This window comes from Bos grunniens, chromosome 5 (genome assembly GCF_055505025.1).
Source record: "Bos grunniens cultivar Pamir isolate PY7600 chromosome 5, Bosgru_T2T1.0, whole genome shotgun sequence".
Lineage (NCBI taxonomy): Eukaryota > Metazoa > Chordata > Mammalia > Artiodactyla > Bovidae > Bos > Bos grunniens.
The window spans coordinates 31,022,682-31,044,927 of NC_141169.1; the positions used below are offsets into that span (position 1 = coordinate 31,022,682).

General features: G+C 41.3%; 1 protein-coding gene across 8 annotated transcripts in view; it reads right to left on the reverse strand.

Annotated features, from left to right (window-relative positions):
- Positions 1–5,075: 5,075 nt before the first annotated feature.
- Positions 5,076–22,246, reverse strand: part of SPATS2 (spermatogenesis associated serine rich 2) — a 156,883-nt gene continuing 139,712 nt past the window's right edge. For all 8 annotated transcript variants that reach the window (XM_086399621.1, XM_086399615.1, XM_086399618.1 and 5 more), the window contains 5 exons: positions 15,062–15,120; positions 11,827–11,936; positions 8,815–8,917; positions 7,394–7,608; positions 5,076–6,330 (listed from right to left, as the gene is read on the reverse strand). In XM_086399621.1, the coding sequence (XP_086255747.1) occupies positions 6,019–6,330; positions 7,394–7,608; positions 8,815–8,917; positions 11,827–11,936; positions 15,062–15,120 (799 nt within the window). In that variant the 3' untranslated portion in view covers positions 5,076–6,018. The remainder of the gene's footprint in view (positions 6,331–7,393; positions 7,609–8,814; positions 8,918–11,826; positions 11,937–15,061; positions 15,121–22,246) is intronic.

The window sequence follows — 22,246 nt, forward strand, 5'->3', positions numbered from 1 at the left end:
CCATGGACAGAGGAGCCTGGTGGGCTACAGTCCATGGGGCCACAGAATCAGACATGATTGAACCACACACACACACACACAGGCATTTTGGATGTTACCTACTGTGAACAGCCACCTGGACTTCAGGCCGTGGGGGAGACACTGCAGTGGACCACAAGCCCCACCCACTTTGATTCCCAAGGGAGAGTCTGCGAAATGCTCTCAATCTCACCTGCGAGTTTGAGCAACACCAGAAAATGGGTTTGTTTGAAATCTAGTTACAGAGAAAGCCTAACTGGGTTAAGTTGAAGAGAGACATAAAAAGGAGACCTGACTTTTCCCTGGGGAATCAGAGTGGGTGGTATTTGTTCCTGCTGTTTTGACGGCTGTGAAGGGGCGGGTGGGCTGGAGAACAGTTGTGCTGCTGGTGGTGATGGTGGGTGAGTTTCCTCACCCAGAAAAATCTTCAGCTAGCGTTTCCCCTGGTAGGGAGTCACAGTGTAGGTAAGGAAACTCCCTCGGCACCCGTGGGGAAATGACAGTCCCTGGCTGTCCCCAGGGAGATGCTGCCACAGCCTCGCTCCCTGTTTGTCCTGGTTGGTACCATCAGCATCTGGGCTGTCACCCTGAGTAGTTCAGAAACAGGGGGGCAGGGAACAGGAGGGCATCTGAGGGGGGCGGTGCTTTCCTGACAGCTGTCAGGACGGATGTGCTAGAGGGGTATACACTCAGAGGAGAAAAGCTCTGCAAGGAATAGGATGACTCAAGTATTATTTATTTTTTCTTTTGGTTAATTAGGTCTGTATGGCTGGAGATTGGGGAAGTCTTTCATGCGATTTTTAACAGGGCAGGAGAGACAGAAAAGTAAAGAGTTAGTGAATGTTTAACTTGTCACAGGTTAGCCTGGACATGAGAATCCTGCTCTCCAGCACCTGCTTGATACCTCCCTTACCCCTCTGTGAAGCAGTGACCATTGTCTTCACTTCCCAGTTCAGGAAGAGGTTCAGAGATGCTATTTGTCCAAGGTTAGCAGACCACATAGCTACCAAGTTATAAAGCCAGAATTAAAATCCAAATGTATGTCTCAAAGGGCTTCCCAGGTGGCTCAAGTGGTAAAGAATCCGCCTGCAATGCAGGAGACACAGAAGAGGTGTGCGTTCAATCCCTGGGTGGGGAAGACCCTGCAGAGGAGGGCATGGCAACCCACTCCAGTATTCTTGCCTAGAGAATCCCATGGACAGAGAAGACTCGTGGGCTGCAGTCCATGGGGTTGCAGAGTTGGAAATGACAGAAGCGACTTAGCACATATGCATATGTATCAAAATTCCAGGGTCTTTCCACTCTATCGCACTGCCTGGCCACCAGACACTGCTTCTGTTTAAGGAGCAGATAAGAGCTCTCATTCCTTTACCTGCAAAGTGAGTGAGCAAACAGCTGGGACCTCTTGGCCTCAGAACTCAGCAGAGTGCCTAGAATCCAGAAGGTACCTCAATGTTTAAAGGAAAGAATACGTTCAGGTGGCTAAAGCTACCGGAAGTCTAGCTGGGCTAGTTTTATAGTATGTTGCTCTGGCTACTAGCGTTATGGTCTGGTACTCTGAACTGGTTAAAATACTGACAAAATATTTCCTTGAATTAGTTCCTGACCTCCAAACATGTACCATTTTGGATACCTGTTTCTTCCATGAAGTGCGCTTCCCTGTGGATATAATTCTCCTCAGATGGGATAAGGTGGGATGAAACCTGTGTATTAGGCAAGACAAACCCTCACTTTGTTCAGTCAGATGGCAGGAATTCCAGGACAACAAGCCATTACTCTAAAGACCTTCTCCAAAAGCAGAGGCTCACAGATTGATAACCATGTGTCGTGGCTTTTCCAGGCCACTCCCAACCCAAAATAGTTCATCCTGTTGTACTCCATACATACCTTCATACTCACAAGACTATACCCTTGGTTTAGGATTCTGAACCACTGAACAAGTGCCTGATCACCCACTGGGATAGATCAGTTGAAGCACAGGCCCTGTGAGTAGTGCTGCTCCATTTCTCTCACAGGTGACAGCAAGGCTCTTCAATGCAATACTATTTATTACCTTGTATTGCTTTATCTGTATATGTCAGTTGTCCCAAGTAGTTTATCAGCCCCACGAGAGGCTGTGTTTTAGTTATCTCCTTAGCTTCCAGCTCAGCAACTATAAAAAGCACTCCCAAACATTGTTGCTAAGAGTGTAAACTCATGCATCTTTTAAGAGTACTTTATCAGTAACTGTATGGTCTAACAATTCCACTCCTAGGAATTTATCCTAAAGATATACTCTCATGTTATGAGTGATATATGTATTAAGAGAGCATTTGAGCAATACTTGTAATAGTAAAAAACTGAAAATCATCATTAGGGACTGGTTGAACTAATTATGATGAATTTATACAATGGGATACAATGCAACCATAAAAAGACCAGGTATATTTATGTATACTAATGTTAAGAGGCCTAAGCAGTGCACATTCTTCTGATATATGTGTATCAATATAGCAAATCTCTGAAGGGAGACAAAAACTTAACAGCGGTTGCCTCTGGAGAGGGAATCCATAGTCTAGAGTGGGATGGAAGCTTATTTTCATCATATATCCATTTGAACTGCTTAGGTTTATTTTTTTCAAAAAACTATTCACATATATTGATTGTTCTTAAAGCCAAACAGAAGCTAGTTATAAAAAGCAAGAACAAATTAAGAAAAGAAAGCAAGTTGTTTAGGAATATGCATAATATGATTTACATTTATGTAAAAGACAGAAAATATATATTTGCATGTTTGGATTTAGAAAGTTTGTGGTAAGTTATATAAGAAACTTTTCAGTAATTTCTTCTGGGGAGTGGGACAAGGTAGCCAAGAATTTTTTTACTTTCACATAATGTATCCTTTCGTACCTTGAAAAAAATGAGCCTATATTAGGTTTTTTTAAAGTGAATTAAAAAAAACTGCTGTAAATAAGGGCCCCATTAGATATTTGATGTACCTAAAGAAGCCATGTTAATTCAAATTTTCTCTCTCAAGTGGCACGTAATTGACAAAGCTAAACCTCAAGTTTCAGTCCTATCTCGTAGTCTGGGAAAGGACACGAGATTGATCTGTAGGACAAAACAGAAAGGGAAGGAAACATGATGATTAGGTAGAATGTTTCTGCACACACAGCAGGAACTGCCCAGGGTGCAGAGCCTCCCTTCTCTTGGAAGAAGAGCTGTCATGGGTAGCAAAGGATGAGCTGCACAGTTCAAACTTAAGATAAACCTAACTTGTCTTCACTGAAGAAAGTCAAACTGGCAAATTTAGGAGCAGAATATTTACAACTGCTACTGCTGCTGCTAAGTCGCTTCAGTCGTGTCCGACCCCATAGACGTCTGTGCGACCCCATAGACGGCAGCCCACCAGGCTCCCCCGTCCCTGGGATTCTCCAGGCAAGAACACTGGAGTGGGTTGCCATTTCCTTCTCCAATGCATGAAAGTGAAAAGTGAAAGTGAAGTCACTCAGTTGTGTCCGACTCTTAGCGACCCCATGGACTGCGGTCCACCAGGCTCCTCTCCATGGGATTTTCCAGGCAAGAGTGCTGGAGTGGGGTGCCATTGCCTTCTCCAAATATTTACAACATGAGATCCTAAATTAATTATGGTATAGACATGTTATCTAAAAAAAGAATGGTGGAATGCATATAGTAGGCTCCTTTAATAAAAAACAAAACCAAAAATTAAAAGCCTATGTATGTATGTGTATATGTATATATATGCTTTGAAAAAGCGTTGTAAGGATATATGCCAAATTATTAACAGTCATTACCCCCGAGGAAGAGAATGGGAACATGGAAAACTTTTTTTCCTTTTACATTTCTGCATTATTTGATATTTTATTTTATTAAAAAAATTTTTTTTAAATGTGGACAATTTTTAAAGTCTGTATTAAATCTGTTACAATACTGCTTTTATGTTTCGGTTTTTTGGCCATGAGACCAGGGATCAAACCCGCACCCCCTGCACTGGAAGGTGAAGTCTCGACCACCAGACACCAGGGAAGTCCCTATTTGATATTTTAAATGCCACTTTTATAATTAAAAACAATGTGTAAAAAAAAAAAGCTTCATAATTTTCAAACTTTTTGTGGTCCTAGAAAAAAATCTTCAAATGTTTTTCTATAAGGAGATTTTAATTTCAACTTCAAGGCAGTTTTGACAAACATGTGGCTGCCCATCTGTTTAGGTGGTTAAATACATTCTTGCCTGGATACAGGGATAGACCTCATAATCCTTCAAGGCCACTTCAATCTCTGGATTTCCTATAAAGTGTAGGTGACCAATTAATCAAAGAAGCAGGACTTTTTCCCTAAATAACAGCAGGCGGATGGTGTTGTTGGGTAAATTCCCCCAAATGAGGTAGCCAGCCCCTTAGAAAATGGCTTCCCAGTATTCCTTGACTACTGTTTTCTTTCCTGAAAGACACACACACACTCTTTCTCACTCAGTCTGTGCAACCAACCTGAACCCTGGCAGTTCAGCTTCAGCCAAAGGGCCAGGGGAAGCCCCGAGGCAGCTAGGTTCTGCACCACTGCCACTTACAGCCTGGGCGGCAGACTTGGGAGAACAAACCCTGAGAAGAAAAAGCTCTGTGTTATTAAATCATAGAGGCTGGGGCGGCCACGGGTGGGAGTCTGACACCAGCACCACCTGGTACGTGCAGGAACCCAGTTACGTAGTGACGTCCGCTATTCCTGTGAAGGGCAGGGTGGAGAACAGGGGTGTAGACAGAGCCTCTGGCTGCCTGGTGGAGCTACTGGCAGTTGATTTTTCAGAGCTGGTAGGTTCTCCTTTGGAAAGTTACCCTTCCGTCTCCTATAGACCTCTTCCCAAAAGAAACAGCTGCATCTGCTCACCCTGACTTTTGTATTTAACTTGGTTCTGAAGCTAAAGCAGTGGACAAATGACTGAGGAACTGGATACCCTCACTGAAGCCCCAAACAAGCTGTCTGAGTGACTTCTATCCCATGAGGCCCAGAGAAAAACAGTAATGAAATGAAGTCGCTTCCTGCGGTGAAACAAACGTGGGAACATTTATGCAATTGTTTTTATTTATTCAACTCTAAAGATTGACTGCAGCAATTTTTGGATGGTTGACACCTTAGATTAACACTAATTATATTGCTATAAATTTGGTTCAGGGTCAGAATGGGAATCAGGAAAGAGGAAGAACAATAGCAACAAAAATCTTCAAACACTGTAATGAAGAAATACTTTTTTCCCTTGAATTAATGCTACTTTCCCATAGACTTCCCTAGACTGGTTTGCAGCCTAAGGTCATAGAAAACAAGGCTTGGGCATATGGAAGAAACCGCAGGTTAAGCCATGGTGCCAAGCGAGAGACTAAAACCGCGATCTGAGTGTCAGTCTCAGGCACAGCTTAGGAGCACAGGCAGATTCTCAAATGCGTCCCAGGGTTCTTCCATTTTCACCTATTCAATCCCCCCTTTTCTGGCCAATTCAGGGCTGTACACAACCCCCTCGCTGCCTCTCCTGCTCACACTGTTGTTTACAGGGAACCCAACAGGCACGTGCGGCTCCCGCTGTGACAGAAAGGTAGCAAGAGCAGCCGTGATCCATCTCCTCCTGAACGCCTGGACAGTTGGGCTGGCTGAGGATGGCTTCTTCAGGCCTCCGGAAGGCCCGGAGCCCCGGGAAGAACACTGCTTACCCTTGGGAAACCTGGCAACAGTTGCCTGTGATTTCTGGTGGAAATGACCAATCAGAATCAATCCATCTCACCGGGAAAGGTCAAGGGAAAGAAAAAAAAAAAAACGCTTCCCTTCCAAAAAACGGTAAAGAGGAAACGAGGAGAGAAGAAACCAAAATATTTAGAATGGCAAAATATTTAGAATGGCATAAAAAGTGATATGCGTAAACTTCTTTTTGTTATTAAATCTAACTGTAAGTTTCCTAAAGTCCAGTTACCAAGTTGAATTGTGTGGGAAAGAAGAGAGAGACCGGCTGGAATCTTCCTCAGGAGTTCACAACGTCAGGCTGAGAGGTCCTAGGTTTGCGCTGGGGGAGCCCCTTCCTGAATGAGGGCTTGGGTGGGCCGGGCTCCATGCTGGCTCCAGTCCCATTGGTCCCTGCAGAGTGAGCCTGGCCCCGTTCACTAGTGTTTCCTGGTGCCTGGGGTGGAGCACTCTGGTACCTGGAACCAGATGAATACCACGAGCTATTTCTGTAACGACCCACGCTGTCATGTCGCCCTTGGTTCGTGGGGTCACTGGACTTTGGGCCTTGTGGCCTGTAGCCTTGTCCTCCTCGTCTGTTTCCCGGCAATGCCTAAGGATAAAAGAATACAATGTTCAGAGCACAGTGGTATAAGGGCACCCCAGGTGTGCCAGTTCCGTGCACAGGAATATTCTGAAAGCCTAGCAGTGGTATCCCATGCTTGGGACTCGGTTCTCTCAATACTCACAGAATTTGGTCAGCCGATCCAACCTAGACCTAATGAGAACTCATAAATCTTTCGCTATCTCCCCTCTGCCTTTCACCTCAGGGTCCTCGCCCCTGAAGAGCTTTTCTTTAGCTGGGCTGAGGAAGAAAGAGCATTCTCTGGGGCTATTATAAGCCCTCAACTGGGTAAGTGTCTTATCACATGTCTGAATTTTGTAGATCATAAACTATTTGTAAAGATAATGAACATTTGAATAATAATATACGCCTCACTATGCTCTACTTTGCTATATATCATGAACCACAGATTAAATCACGCTGCTGTGACATTTAACACATTCACAGTACAACCCGGAGAGCTCATGGCACAGGATTTTATTTTTGTCCTCCAATTCCAATGTAATACCAGTCTGAAGAATTACTTACTTCAGGCTAATTCACAGCACTGCCTTGGATGGCTCTTATGGTATCTCCTTCAAATCAAGGAAAAGCAACTATGGATTCTGCTTCAACTTCCTAGTGTCTGCTCCCTGCCCTACCTGGTTCATGCTCTCTCTCTCTCCTGGGTATGCTCTCCCTGTGCTTCCAGGGAGCTGCTGCTTCAGACGCATTCTGGCGAACCTGCCACTGTGGTGCTTTCCACCTCCAGATGGGTGCACGACTCCCAGTGTGACCAATTACCAGGCAAGACTACTGCCTACGACAGCGAGGATCACTGCCAACATCAGAAAGTCAGTAGTCCTGGCAACGGGAAATCTAAACTGGCTGGTGAACTGGAACATACACACCAAACCCTTTCTTTGGAACTAACTGAGGCTGGAGGGATTCAAGATAGATGTGGAAGGGGCATAAACAGAAGCGGGTCATGTACTGAGCTGTCAGCATTTAAACTGTGACAACCTGGTTTAAAAGCTTTTCTGCCTAACACGCTCAGTGGAAGCTAGGTTACCTCTCGGTGAGGCTGGTAGGATCGGCCACCGGAGTTTGCTGTGGTTGCAGGCGTCTCTCCCGGTGCCAAGTTCTTCTTGTTAGCGCTTGTAAGGCTGGGAGCAGAGGCGCAGGTGGAAGCAGCAGCAGCAGAGGCGTCGCACCGGTTACTCAAAGACACAGATGCAACCAAGCTACATCGAGACCGGGTCGAATAGCTGTTCTTTGGATGGGACACTGAGACAGCAACATGAGAAAGATGTGGTCACGTGATAGAAGAGCATGACTGGTAATTTCTCCCTGTTTCTCCATTTCACAATGAGCAATCTAGGATAAAGAACTGTCTGAGTATTTGTAAAGCTAAGCTTTTAAGGAGGTAACAGGAAGGAAAACCTCCCTTCTGCCCTCTTCCTCCACGCCTTCCAAATCCCCAGGGCTTTGTAACAATCCGTCAGAGTGGCCCATCCCCCCACCAACTAACGATTTCTTGGCGTTCCTACCACCTCAACGCCTGGCTTTGGCTCCAGTGGCTGACTAAGCCTAGGAACAATAGTATGGGCCATATGTTCAGTTTCCTATGCAAGGAACATTTCTAAAGTACCAACCTCGCAAAGAAAGAAAAAGTTAAATGAAAAGCTAAATTCTTTTTTAAACATTTGAATCATGCAAGATGAGTTACGTACGAACAGAACTAGTCTTCACAACAAATATCTATCTTCCTTCCTAAGGTTCTTTCTGCAAATGTAACTCCAAATTCAAAATATCAATCTAGTTGAAAAATATTAACATTTTCAAATTTTGTCAGAATTCAATGGTTTAAAAGTAGTCCCTAGATTTTATTTCCTTGGTTTTAAGCCTGGGCTAATGTTGAGTTCACAATCACTGCCCTAAGTCCAACATTTATCTCACTTTTACGCCGAGACTTAAAGAACAGAAGAGCTGAGCTTAGGGTCTCTGGGTCTGACTGATGCATCACTTACCAGCGCTCATCTTAGAGGTATCTCTGTTCCCGCCTCCTCAGCCCCCGCCCCCCCCTTGCCCCCCCGCCGTTATGTGCCAGGCAAAGCAGGTAGTGTTACCTCCATTTTGGAGAGGAGTAAACTGAGGGCAGCATATAGACACGGGGATTCAAACCTGGTCTGACTCCAGTGCACATGCTCTTTACACTGCAGCCAACCACCTCTCAGCTCAGCAGAAAATGATGAAAAAACCACCACAAATTTAGGGAGCTGGGAAATGCCCATCCTCAGAGCTCAAAGCATCTGTGTTCACTGACTTGTTAAGTGTCTGAGTCCCTTTTCATAAAAGTAAGCAAGCAAGCAAACCAAAACCCAAGAGGGAGCGAGAGTCAGGGAAGAAGCCAATTGGCACTTCAGTCTCTAGTTAGGAGAGGGTGGTCTTCTCCTCACCGTCTCCGGCACCCTGAATCTCTCACCATCTCACCTTGTCCAAATGAATCAATGTTCTTCTTCAGGGTCTCTACATCACAGGTGAATCGGGCCACTCGTCCCAGATCCTCATCATATTTACGTTCACTAACAAAGTGCTGGAGAAAAGACAAAGACAAACCTCCAGATGAGATGAACAATGTACGGATTTCTAGCTTGCTATGCAATGCAGGAGAGCTGGCTTCAATTCCTGGGTCAGGAAGATCCCCTGGAAAAGGAAATGGCAACCCACTCCAGTATTCCTGCCTGGAGAATGCCATGGACAGAGGAGCCTGGCAGGCTACAGTCCACGGGGTCACAAGAGTCAGACACGACTTAGCGACTAAACCAACTATAAACAGATAAACAGGATTACTTTCAACTGATTTCTTTTTGTGCTTCAAATTTCACTAAGTGGCCATATATTACCAATGCTGGGTAGCTGACAAAATCCAGCCATTTTCTTTAAGAGTCTAAAGATAAGTTTATTTGGGAGCTTTATGAAATGCTGTATGATGGTCATTAGGTGTAAATTAAGAGAAACTGAAGGAAGGAGAAGGAACTCACGATGGAGGGCCATCTTTCTCTCCACTGTTGGCTACTCTTCACACTGCTCCATTATATACACAGGCAGAGGCAGCAAAAATGTCCATAGTTACAATGATTCCATTTAAATAAATGGTTTGGTGTTCTTTAATAGAAACTTCCTTAGGAAACCCACTGCACCTCTTTATACAAAGTAGGATTTGTTAGTCCTTGAAATAGGAACAATTTCTTGAGTTGGAAAATCATTCATGTGAAAAGTCAGCTTTGCAAATCAGAAGAGTTTGTGCTGCAAGTAATTTAATCCTTTTAAGCAGACTGAGCCGAGAAGTAACCAACCTCTTGGGTCAAAAACTAACCATACTATAGAAATAGTGGGACTAGAAAAATGTCAGGAATAAAATGCTTCTGCGGTCTATTTCAATAAACAATTTCTAAGGTAGCCTGGAATCATTTTTTCAGATGAAAAAGAGAATAAGAAAGAAAAGTTAAGGCCTAGATATAATTTAGAAGAACTGAACTCCTCAAAGCAGTCCTCTGTCTGGGGATGTCCTAATTCCACTTTGGATTTTCAAGGGGTAGAATCAAATGCATCACAATCCTTGGGATGCACCTAGAAGCAATAAATGGGAGAGAAGGAGTAACAATTAGCTTTGGGCCTTGAAGTCCTAAAGCTTCAGGGCATATTGTGGCTCAGGAAAGCTCATGAATCTCTGTAACAAAGCCTTCAGACATGTAATATCAGTCTGAGATTAATTCTGAAGCAAATTCTAGGGTTTGCTGAGCCAAAGACATAACAGGAATGACGGAAATAAAATGATCTGGAAATAAGACATTTAAATTGCACAGCACCCACTTCAGTACACTGAAAACGTGGAGAAACAGATCCTTAGTCAGCCTGCAGAAATATTTCTAGCAGCTCTTCAACCACGTGGGAAGGGGAACAGATGAAGCCTATGAGAGCCAGAATTCTTATCTAATTCCAAAGGGGTTTCCGGCTTCTCCCAGATAGTTGAATGAGACTGACTGGCATCAATACGAGGAAGACTCTCTATAAAATTTAGCAAAATAGCCTTAGTTAACCAGAAAATGGTACTTTAAAACTTACATTGCTGGCTTCACTATTTCTCCCCAGTATAGTCTAAGGGGAAGGAGCAAGGGGATAACACAATATAGGTTTGCATGAAAGACCAGGTCAGGATGGTAACTGGGATGCCTGTAAGGTCTCAGATGACCTTCTGTCTGTGCTTTTATTTCCCAAAGGCTGTTATAAAATCTCCCCAGCAAGTATTCCTCTTAAATATGGCAGTAAATTTCACACTTCAGAAAGAGCAGAGTTAGGTCTTGGGAGTAGAGAAAGCCAACTCCCATGGTTCATACAGCTCACAGTTGAGAAACAATTAATTAGAATGCCAGTGTCTACAACTACCCATGATTAACCCAGCCTCTCTCGGGTTCCCATCTTAGTCTCAGAAATACTATTCTTTACATAAGAATTTAAAACGTCTGAGTATTGAATCCAAGTAATCTTTATAGACAGATTTACAATATAACCAATATTTCAAACTGCTCATTTTTCTCTTATAAAATCAGAACTGACCAACCAACTATTTAAATGTCTACTGAATACCTACTAGGTGTCAAGGCACTATGCCAGGGCTCTGCAGACACAGTAGTGCCTATCGAGTGAGGAAGACAGGTTACTCAACTACACATACAATTATAAGCGTGCTAGGAAGGCACAAACAGGGGATGTGACAGGAAAGCCAGAAAGGCTGAGGAGATCAGGAATGAGATGTGAGCTGGAATGGCACGGGTAGGGGGTTGGGGGGGAGTCGGGGAGAAAGGAGGGAAAAGAATGTTCTGGGCAGATGGGAAAGCATGTGCAACAACCCTGACAGGAGGGAACAGGTATGCCTGTGGAAAGGAGAGCTAGCACAGCCGAAGCACTGGGACCAAGGGGGACAATGTGCAAAGGATGGCAGTAGGGCCAGACTGTATGGAGCCCTACAGGCCGTTAAGGATTAGAGACTATTCTGAAAGCAATGGGAAGTCTGAAGCAGGGTCTGTAGTGTGAGGAACAGATATGAACAGGTGAGGACAGCAAGGTGGTGGCCAAGTGGAAAACTGGAATTAGTTAAGAGGCTACTACAGAATTCAAAGCAAGAGATCACAGTAGCTTGATCATGATGGTAGTGGTGGAGACAAAGAGAAAAGGTCAGATCGGAGATTGTGCAGAAGGTCAAATGGACAGGGTCTGCTGATAGATTTAATTGTGGGAAAAGGAGAAACTTCCTAAGGTTTCCACTTTAGACACTGGGCGGATGACAGTACCATTTACAGAGCAAGAGAACTTGGAAAAGGGCCAGGTTTGGGAAGAAGGGGTCATGAGTTCAATATATTAAATATCGCCATGAATTATGGAGATTTGCTACTTTAGTCCCCGAGGGTAAGAAGAAAGGCAGAAAAGAGAAGGAAGTTTTACCTTGATATCAGCTCTGAGCTCGACCAACTGCTCTTCTGACATCCGAACAGCCACATCAGTCATTTTCTTTAGAAGTTCGGCTTTCTTTTGACGGCTAAGCAAAATTTCCACTGTAGAGGGAAAGGGAGCATGACTCTTATGGTCTGCTAAATAGGACAAAGAAGGACTGGATATATAGGCCTTGCAGTGTGTACTTGCACAGCCAAAGGCTTAGCTGCCCACCTACCCAGAAAGTGAAAATACCAAAGGTCTAGTTTCCACCTTCTTGAGGAACTCTGAAGGCAGTTTATATGGTAAACACTTTTTATGACTCATAAAGACTCATAAATCATTTATCATTTTTCTTTCTCCTCTTCCCAGTTAAAAAAAATGTATTAAGAAGCATGTACACTGGGGCTTTCCTGGTGGTCCAGTGGTTAAGACTCTGCAATGCAGAGGGCATGGGTATGGTCCCTGGTCAGGGACGAGATCCCACAAGCTTCAACCAAGAGTTTACATACTGCAACTACAGACCCTGCATGCTGTAACTAAGACCTGGTGCAGCCAAATAAATAAATCAAAACTTCCATTTGACTCTGTGTTCCCCTCCCCGGAAGCAACCACTGACAACAATTTTTCATGTATATTTCCTAATATACTCTCTGCCTATATGGAATACCACAATACTCAAGTTCCCTAATGATGCATATTTAGATTGTTTACACCCTTTTTTCATAGAATAACTTTTTAAACTTTTTAATTAGAAACAAATTTTTTCGGCCACACTGTGGATCTTAGTTACCTGACCAGGGATGGAACCTGAGCCCCCTGCAGTGGAAGCTTGAAGTCTTAACCACTGGACCGCCAGGGAAGTCTGTTTTACTGCTTTTAAAAAAGCATCATCTTCAGTTTGCTCCGAGGTGCATAAATCAGGTATGGCCACAAAGGATAACAGACAATTAAAAAGTCTCTCAGAATAAAGAGCCAGGGACTACAGAGGACAGACGCCCTGTAAGGCTGGCTGGGGAGAACGATGGCGAAGCCTGGGTCCCTCATATCATTTTGGAGATGCCCTACAGCCCTGGACTGCTTACCTCTGGACGTTTCATTTCATGAGAGAAAAAGAACCTCACATTTATTTAGGCCATTCCGTGGCATGCAGTTAAACTCAATTCCTAACTGTTGTGCACAGAATCCTGTAACCTACTGAGAAATTAGCCAAATTTATGTTAGAAAAAAAAGAATTTTTGAAGAGCTACATCCAGTGTTACAGAGAGCTGGAATGTCTTTAGCAGGTTTTCTCAGTCTGATTTGCCACAAATGTGGATGGGCTGCTCATACCCGTCAGGTTAAGCAATACGGCATATTTTTGCAATAAATTAGGAACATGCATACGAAAGTTTCTCAACACAAAGGCACAAACGATTCATTGGTCTGGATCCCAAGATAAAATCTACTAGTCATCTGTATCAAATTCACTTTCTCTCAGCTTCAGCATTCTAGGATTCTAAGATAAAATTACAAATATCAAGATGGAGAAATGTGTCAAGTACAGATTTCTACACACAGCATATAATTCAGAGAGCCTAAGTATATGATCTTGAACAAGTCACATTTTTCCAAGGAACTAGTGTTTTCATTTATGAAATGAAAAAAATTAAAAAGTCAGAAAACCTAAATCTCCCATAAGGTTGATGCTAAGATCAGATATGAATGAGTGTGTAAAACCCTAAACTGTGAAGTACTATGAATATATAATTAATAAAACTATAACACATAAAAAAGAAAAAAGAAACTTGATATTATTGGTAAAAGAGTAATTACATTAGTGTCATTGAGAACTAGGATTTTTAGTATGGGAGCAAGGAGATACTGATATAAAATTGACGAATTTGAGCAAAACTCTGTAGCTCTTAATTTGATACTAAAAGATTGGCCATGAATTGATAATTGGTTAAGGCTGGGTGCTGGGGGGGTGGTAATTATATCAGCCTCTCTATTTGAAATATGTTAAAATTTTTCTATAAAAGATGTATTTTAAAAAGCACCTTCTTCTCAACAGTAAGGACTTTTTTCCTCTCTGAAACTTCACCTTCAAAAAGAGAATACATCGGTACAAGAATGGACCGAAACTGTCACTAGAAATTTCAGGATATACCACTCAATTTAAGTGATATCTCATCTCTGAAAAACAATGGATAGCACCTCTGCTATGTATCCAACACTTTGTTGCTGCTTCTGCTGCTAAGTCACTTCAGTCGTGTCCGACTCTGTGCGACCCCATAGACGGCAGCCCACCAGGCTCCCCCGTCCCTGGGATTCTCCAGGCAAGAACACTGGAGTGGGTTAAAATGGATCAAAACTGAACTCAATTCAGTGCTTCAAAGCTGCCTCCTCTGGCCCAAGACCACAGACACAAATGATTTAACTGTGAGTCATCTCAACCTATATCCATTCTCAACAGTTTGAGAGCAGGTTAAAAGAAACAACCTTCCTAATTACAAATCTGGCATTCAATGCACGAAGGTAAAAACTGCTGAAAAGCCCTAAATCAATGCCACTGTACAAAGTGCAGTTGACATTCTCTTCTTTTCATATAGCTGTCTATCTTTAACCTAATCCTTAACGGAAATGACCAAAACAGCTATCTGGGTTCTTCTGTACAAAATCCCACAAATTATTCGACTTAGACTGTTCTTCCAGAATCTATTTTAGTAATCTTTCAAAGAGTCCTAGTCATGGGTATCCTGAACCCTCAATTAATTGACTTTTTCCCTAGCCAAGGATAACAGACACTGAGTGAAGTTTCAACAAACTGAGAAAACAAAGTTCTGCAAGAGGTAATGACAGGGATATATTGTAAGCAACCTGGTAAAGTCTCTGATTATGCCAAAGGCTTTTTCCCAAGTAGGAAAAAACCCAAAGGAATTATTCAGTCACTGAAGGAAAAAACAAAATAAAACCCAGGCACCTGCAAGATAACCGATTTTCCTTAGCTGATGCTGAGGTGGCAGATACCATGATGTAGACATTGAAATCTATATTCAAAATATTAAAATTTGGAAATGTTGATAAACAGGCTATTATAAAGTTGTTTCACCTGAAAGCATTCCTATGCCAGCACAGTACAATTGCTCAAGACTGTTTAACTAAATATACAAACTCTTAGTGTGGCATTTACATTCAGCTTTTGTTATGGGGATTGAGAGGCAGGTACTTATTAACTGTTAATAGTTTTAATAAAGATCAATCTTACTTGCTTCAGCTTTCACTTTGTCCATTTCAGCAAGCAACGCCACTTCCCGATCCATTAAACTAGGAAGGGATGACAAAGGGAAAGAATGTTGGATCAGAAACTCAAACACAAAAATGGCACAGTGTTAACAGTGGAGAAAGACTTATGCGTTTGTTCCCTAAAAGCATACTACAAAATAAGCACTGTATACACCACATGAAAATCCTATCTCGCCCTCAGCAAAGACTATTTTAAAGATCTCAATACAGGAATCTAATTCCCTTTTATTTCTACTGATGACATATTACAGTAAATCAGTAGCTAGACATTTAAGAGTTGAGAACCAGTAGATGGCAGTAGCAAACTACAAAACACTTTTTGGTAAGTTGTGCTAAAGCATAAGTCCTCAAGAAAATTACATATTTCTACATATGTACATATATTTTATTTTATATTCTGGTCTATAAAACTGGTCAGTTATGCTTCTAATGAATTTTTACCAAGCAATACCCCTGCGAGGGCCCAATACATTTAACCACAATTAGGATTTATAGATCTTCAACATTTTAGCACAGTTGCTTATCAAGTCCACTAGCACTTTAAGTCTTTAGAATGCAGAGCAGTCAAAAGACACATATACTGGTGCTAATTTTGGATAAATGTTTAATAATAATCCAGAAAAGATGGAATCAAAGGTTTCTGGAAGGCTTTTTTATCGAAAAAGAATATTAAACAGGCAATTAGAATTTTCTCCACTATAAATGTAAATGGTTTGTAAGCATGGGAAAGCTTTTCCATGTCCTTATAAGAGAGCCCACCATCTTCAATGAACATGAGATAATACGCTGCCCTAGTATTAAACCTCTGGATACAAATAATTTTCCTTACCACATCAGTTTTGCTTAGTAGTGGCAAAAAACAAAACAAACAAACAAAAAAAACTAAAGCTTTACTATCTGTACAAACATAAAATGTTCCAACTCTCTTCATAGTTGAAATTCGTTCTAATTTCTCCTTTTGAACTCGTGTATAACTACAGGGTTAATAAAAGTTCTCTTGTTTCTGGTTGTAAAACTAATCACACACATATGCATATATATACATATACACACACACACATAGGAAAAAAAAAACTCAACTCAGTTTAGCTCTATATGTAGTTATGTTAGCACAAAGTAGTTAATATGGAGACTACAGAGTGAGATATTCAAAAAAGTATAAGGCAGGGACATTTTCTCAAGGAGTAAAATCCTTTATAGTGAAGTGATAAAGAACAGGTTTGATAATCATTATGCATGATGTTAATACACAGATTTGTAACAAATTTGGTCGGCATATTAATTCCAAAGTGCCAGACTAGAGAGAAGATACAACTATTGTGGGGTAGCAACACTTTTGCTAAGAAAGCATTTCCCAAACCTTGGCAAACATTTTGCTCCAAGAACTCTAGCAGCATTTGGAATACCTAAAAGGCAAAACAAAAGCACATCTGAGACAGGAGCTGCCAGGCCTTGAGTTCAGTATTATCACCTCTCCTCTGCTGCTGAATCACCTTAAGATTCAGACACTGTCCGTCAGATGACAAATTTAACTGACGAAGCTTGTAAAATATTTATTAAAAGAGCTTAGCAAACAAGTAAGCTTTCTGCAGCTTACAATCTTTATTATGAGACAGCAGAGCGCCACAGGACACTCTCAGCAAGGAAAAACAGTACCATAATCATTAGACTTTTTAGTGTTACTATGAGCTAGCACATTAGGATGGCACTTCTATTTCCTGTAAGAATGGTTAGCATCCCTTTACACAAGCTTTGTTTCTTGAATCACTCACTGGTGATCATAAGAAATCCACAGTGCAGTGTGTGGGGAATCATATGACGGCATGAGTGGTCAGTCGTGTCTTGACTCTTAGCAACCCTATGGACTGTAGCCTGCCAGGCTCCTCTGTCCAGGGGAGTTTACAGGCAAGAATACGGCAGTGGGTTGTCACTTCCTCTGCCAGGGGTCATATGACCATTCCAATAAAAAAATAAGCTTACCTTTCCATGCCAAAAAACACTGAAAAGCAATAAGGACTTTTATTTCTTTTTGTTTGTTGTCTGTCATGTTACTATCTATTGATAACATTTACTCAAAGATTCTGTGATGTTGGCCAAGCATTAAACAGAGGAATCTATGGACTAACTGTTGGGATATTTTCTCAGAGAGAAGTCTGATGAATCTCTGCAATTTTTCATTAAATTTTTCACAAGTCTTTAAAATAGAAAAATGAATAAATCTTAAATTACATGTAGTGTAAGCACCTGACAATTAGTTTTTCTGCTAATAATTTAAGTGCCTGACATTAAGCTTTTGGTTGCCGACATTCCCTTCAAAGATAATCATCTCAAATAAATAAGCTACACAACAAGAGAAAGGGCGATGCCAGGCCATCCTCTTAGAAGGTCCTGGGTGAGCTACATAATTGACCACTTGAGTGACCGGAACTTTTCCTTCCTATGCTTTAATTCTTGCTTTTATGTTTTAAATTCACTAATAAACAATGAACCCACAAAACTCAAGGCACCCCATCCTGGACCCCAATAAAGGCATGACTCAAGGTTCATGCTCTCCTTAAACACACTTCACTGTGTGGGTCTAGGCATGCCATGTACCCTCCAGGACTTGTGAGTAATAAACCTTGTTTTTGTTGCCAAGGTGCATGTAGCAATCATTAGAGCCACAAGGGCCTGTCTGCCACAACACTGAATCATGGGGTGGGGGCCACAAGCAGTACAGGGCCCAGGTGAGTGCCCTTAGGCACTGCTAGCTGATGGCATCACCGAAGTAAGCTGAGACCAACACAAACACTGTAAGAACTTTCTTAAAAGTATATCACATAATGTATTACAGTTGTATAGATGAATGACTATGTTTTAGGTAATTAATGCTAAATTAGGGATGACACATTATGATGCCTGCAACTTCCAAATGGTTCTACCAAAACACACACACAAAACAAAGACACTGATCACTGTACTTCTGTATTCTGAAAGTTTAAGTTGTGGAAATATGTGCATCACAAAATAAACAGAAAAAGTGAGAAGAGTTCAGAAGTGGAAAGTGGCTAAGCATAAGATAAAGAGCAGAGGCAATTTTCACAATTAAAAGTAGTAATTTAATGTAATACAACTTTCTGACAATGAAGAAACTTTAGCTAAAGTTTTCCATCTGTTCCTAAGCTGTGGTGGTGCCAGTAGGAATCTGTAGCCGAGAGATTCAAAAGTACCTGTGGTTTGAGGTAACAGTTTTTTAGATGCCATAACTATGAGCAATGAGGCCTTTCAGAGCGATGAGAGGCTCATTCACACCACCAGACTTTCTGTTGTTACCTTGCTCACTCAGTACATGAGGGTACTAAGCTTGCAACTGCTCTGTCAATTTCCTGAATGGAAACACACCATTATGAGCATCTGATACACTAGACTCAGAAACTGCTAATGAATTCTGCTAAATATTGTTGGGACTCTGTTTAGAAAGACACAGGTCTTATTAAGCCTGGGCCTTATACAGCACACAGAATTTCCATATCCTGTCTTTGACCACAAAGGATGGTTTTAGATGTCCTGTCACTGTTAAGGAAAAAGACTGGTGAATGTCTGAATGTTCTGTATTTCCTTCCCTCCTTACCAAGACTTTTTTACCATCTTCCCATTTCCTCAACTTACTCTAAAGCTTTTTGTGTAATTTACTTGGTCAAAACAGTTGTCCCTGTAGCATCACCACTCATATCTCTAAGATACACTATATGTCCATCATTTAAAGCAGGCCCTTCAATCACTATTTTTAACATGTAGCTTACTGATTATACTATTACCTTCAGTAATTTCTTGGTTCCAAAAAACTATTAACTATCATTTGTTTATGATTGTTGCATTAGTACGTGTTCAGTCACTTTCTTTGTGTCCGACTCTGAGACCCCATGGACTGCAGCCTGCCAGGCTCCTCTGTCCATGGGATTCTCCAGGCTAGAATACTGGAGTGGGTTGCCATTTCCTCCTCCAGGGGATCTTCCCGACCCAGGGATGGAACCCATGTCTCTTATGTCTCCTGCATTAGTGGGCGGGTTCTTTACCACTAGTGTCACCTGGGAAGGCGCAGCTGCATTAGAAAACAATGTTATAACAGAAACAATTCTAGCAACTGTTGAGCCAACTAATTATTTCAAGGGTTTATACTCTAAACCACTCAATAATATTCTTACAAAACATTTATACTTGATTTTATTTGCTGAAAACCTAAAACCTATTTATTCTAATTCCACTAAAGCAGAAATCGAAGCAAAGCCCAGCCAATGCAAACACCTTTATTTTTCTTAAGACACTTCCTCCTTTTCATATAAAACAACCAAAAAAAGAAAAATTTTAGTAGTTTTTGTTAGCAGAGAATTAATGACACTTCATTTGTTTCTTAAAACTCTGTATTCCCAACACTGGTTTTATGAGTATGGTACACACATTTGAGCTCAAAGAGCATCTCAATTCTAAAGTAATACCAGGGACCATATGACTCAATGATATCTTACAATATGTTTAGGGAAAAAGAAATAGCAGCAATTTGCAGGGGGGCACAGTTAGATTGCCGGTCTGGAAACTAGGAATCAAACCTGTGCGTGACACATGCACCAAGAGTCTCTCTTCCAGCTTTAGTGCAAAAGTGAGCCATCAATGATGATGGGTGGGATGAAGATCATAGGTTACTGGGAGGCAGAATACATAGATTCAAATATTGTCTCTGTGACTTAAATATGATGTCATGTTAGGCAAACAGCTTAACCTAAGACTCAAATTCCTTTTAAGAGTAAAGTAAAAATTAAGGCTCCCTCTTCACAGGACAGAAATCAGTATGAGAAATCAGATAGTATGACTGAACATGTTTGGAAAGGAACCTGTTTGTTTTATATGTTACTTAGTTATTTTCTCAGATGGTTAAAGAGTTAGAATTCTTTTAAATTTATTTATTTTTGATTGGAGGATAATTGCTTTACAATGTTGTGTTAGTTTCCACTGTACAACAGTGTGAATCAGCTGTATGTACACATGTATCTCCTCCTTCTTGAGCCTCCCTCCCCGCCACCCCCATTCCACCCCTGCAGGTCATCACAGAGCACAGAGCTGAGCTCCCTCTGCTATACAGCAGCCTCCCACTGATGATCTAGTTTACACATGACAGAGTATACATGTCAATACTACTCTCTCAATTCATCCCACCCTCTCCTTCCCCTGCTGTCCACAGTCCGTACTGTACATCTGCGTTTCTATTCCTGCCCTGCAAATAGGTTCATCAGTACCATTTCTCTAGATTCCATATATATGTTAATATATGACATTTTTCTTTTCCTTACTTTACCCTGTGTAACAGGCTCTAGGTTCGTCCACTTCACTACAATGGACTCAAACTCATTAGAATTTTAAGTCAAAGACTATCAAGAACCATGGAGGCCAAATACTAGTAGAAATAAGATGCTAATGTACACGCAAAAACTTAAGAATAATTTAAAACTAAAGAGTGCTAGGTACCTTTCTGATAACACATTATAACAGTAGCCTATTCCTTTATTTCTATGGTTTTTAGACATTTTTGAAAGTGCTTTTGTTCATAAAATGATTTTCTGAATTTTCAGCATCTCTATAGATGAACTTTAAATTTAAGGATCTAAAAGCATTTGTTAAGACTAGTGATAGTTTAAGAAGAAAAGAGAAGCTCAAACAAAAGGAAGTAACTTTTCTAAGGTGAATGAAGAATCAGCCAGGAAAGATTTCAGTCTTAAGCACAGGCTTATATTGACTTCATGTGTTTCAGAATCTCAAATTTCTTACCACTTTTCTCCTTTTAATAAGTACCTTTTGACTTTCAATAAAACAGAACCTTTATTTTAAAGGCAGGCTGAGTGTGTATCCTTTGCCCTGACACATACTATGACAACTGTTCAAAATAGTTTACACACTCTAGCTTCATGTTCCACTTCGTATCCTGTTCCCTAACAGACTTAAACTTTAAGTCAACTAGGAGCTCCAACAATGTGTCAGACAGATTTTATTAATTAAAGAGAAAAGTAAACCTGGGTCTAGTGATGATTATTACTGGATCACCAATAAGGACAGACGTGACGTTTTACATCCTGGAAAGCCGCTGCTTTTACCTCCCCACAGGTAAATGTCAGCTTTCATCTGGCCCCAGTGTGAAAGCACTTATCCGTATAATTCCCCTAGTGCCCAGTCAGGTGTAATGTAATCTTACTGTTGCAAATTTGTTAGAATTTCTTTTCTTTTCTTCTATACTATAACCAACACAAAAATGGCTTCCTAAGTGACATTAACTCCAAGCTCTGGTTCAGTGCCAAAGGGAGTTAGCTCACCTGCCAATTATATCTTGAAGTAGCAACTACAAGGGGCATGGAAATAAGCCAGTTTAAAAACCCAGTCAGCCAGAGAGAAGGCTTTATACCAGCAGGAAAGTGCAGGTAATCTCTTTCCTCAAGTTAAATTGACCTGGTTTGCTACACCTGCTAATCAATCCTAAATACACAGTTTCTAGGCAGGAAACCGCTTCATTTGTCATTTATTAAAGGAGGCTCCCCCTGGCTAGGTTCCAAGTCAACAAGAACTCATAAGTCTCTCTCCCGGAACTGTATTTCCTGGTTCAGGCTGGTTCTGAATGGAATCAGATCCTGTGGCTAAAGTAATCAGTAAATTAAACAATCATGGAGACCGGAGGCTTGTCAAGGCAAAGTTGTGATGTTCTATTTAGTTCTTTATTCTTAAGCCAATAATATCTGATGTGATAATAATCCAGGGTAAAGGGCATGGGGCTTTCTCCCAGAGGGTCAGAAAGAGGAGAAATCAGTTACCTAGGAAAACTTCCAGGGGAAGTCAGAGTTTACTTAACGTGAATTTGGGAGAACTGGTTGGATTTAGATAACTACAAAAATACAAGAGAGCATTACTAGGTTGGAAAAGTAGCATCAAGGAGTGTATGAAAGAGGAAATGTGTATGTTAAATTCTGAGACAAGTAATCTGGCTGGAGTAAAAATGTATATAAGAAAACAGAAGATTTGACATTAAATTTCTAGCTATAAAACCTGAAAGGAGAAACCTGGGATTCATGACAGCATGGGTAGATGAGCAGATGAATGATCTATTCTAAAGTACTTTTTGTTTCATGGA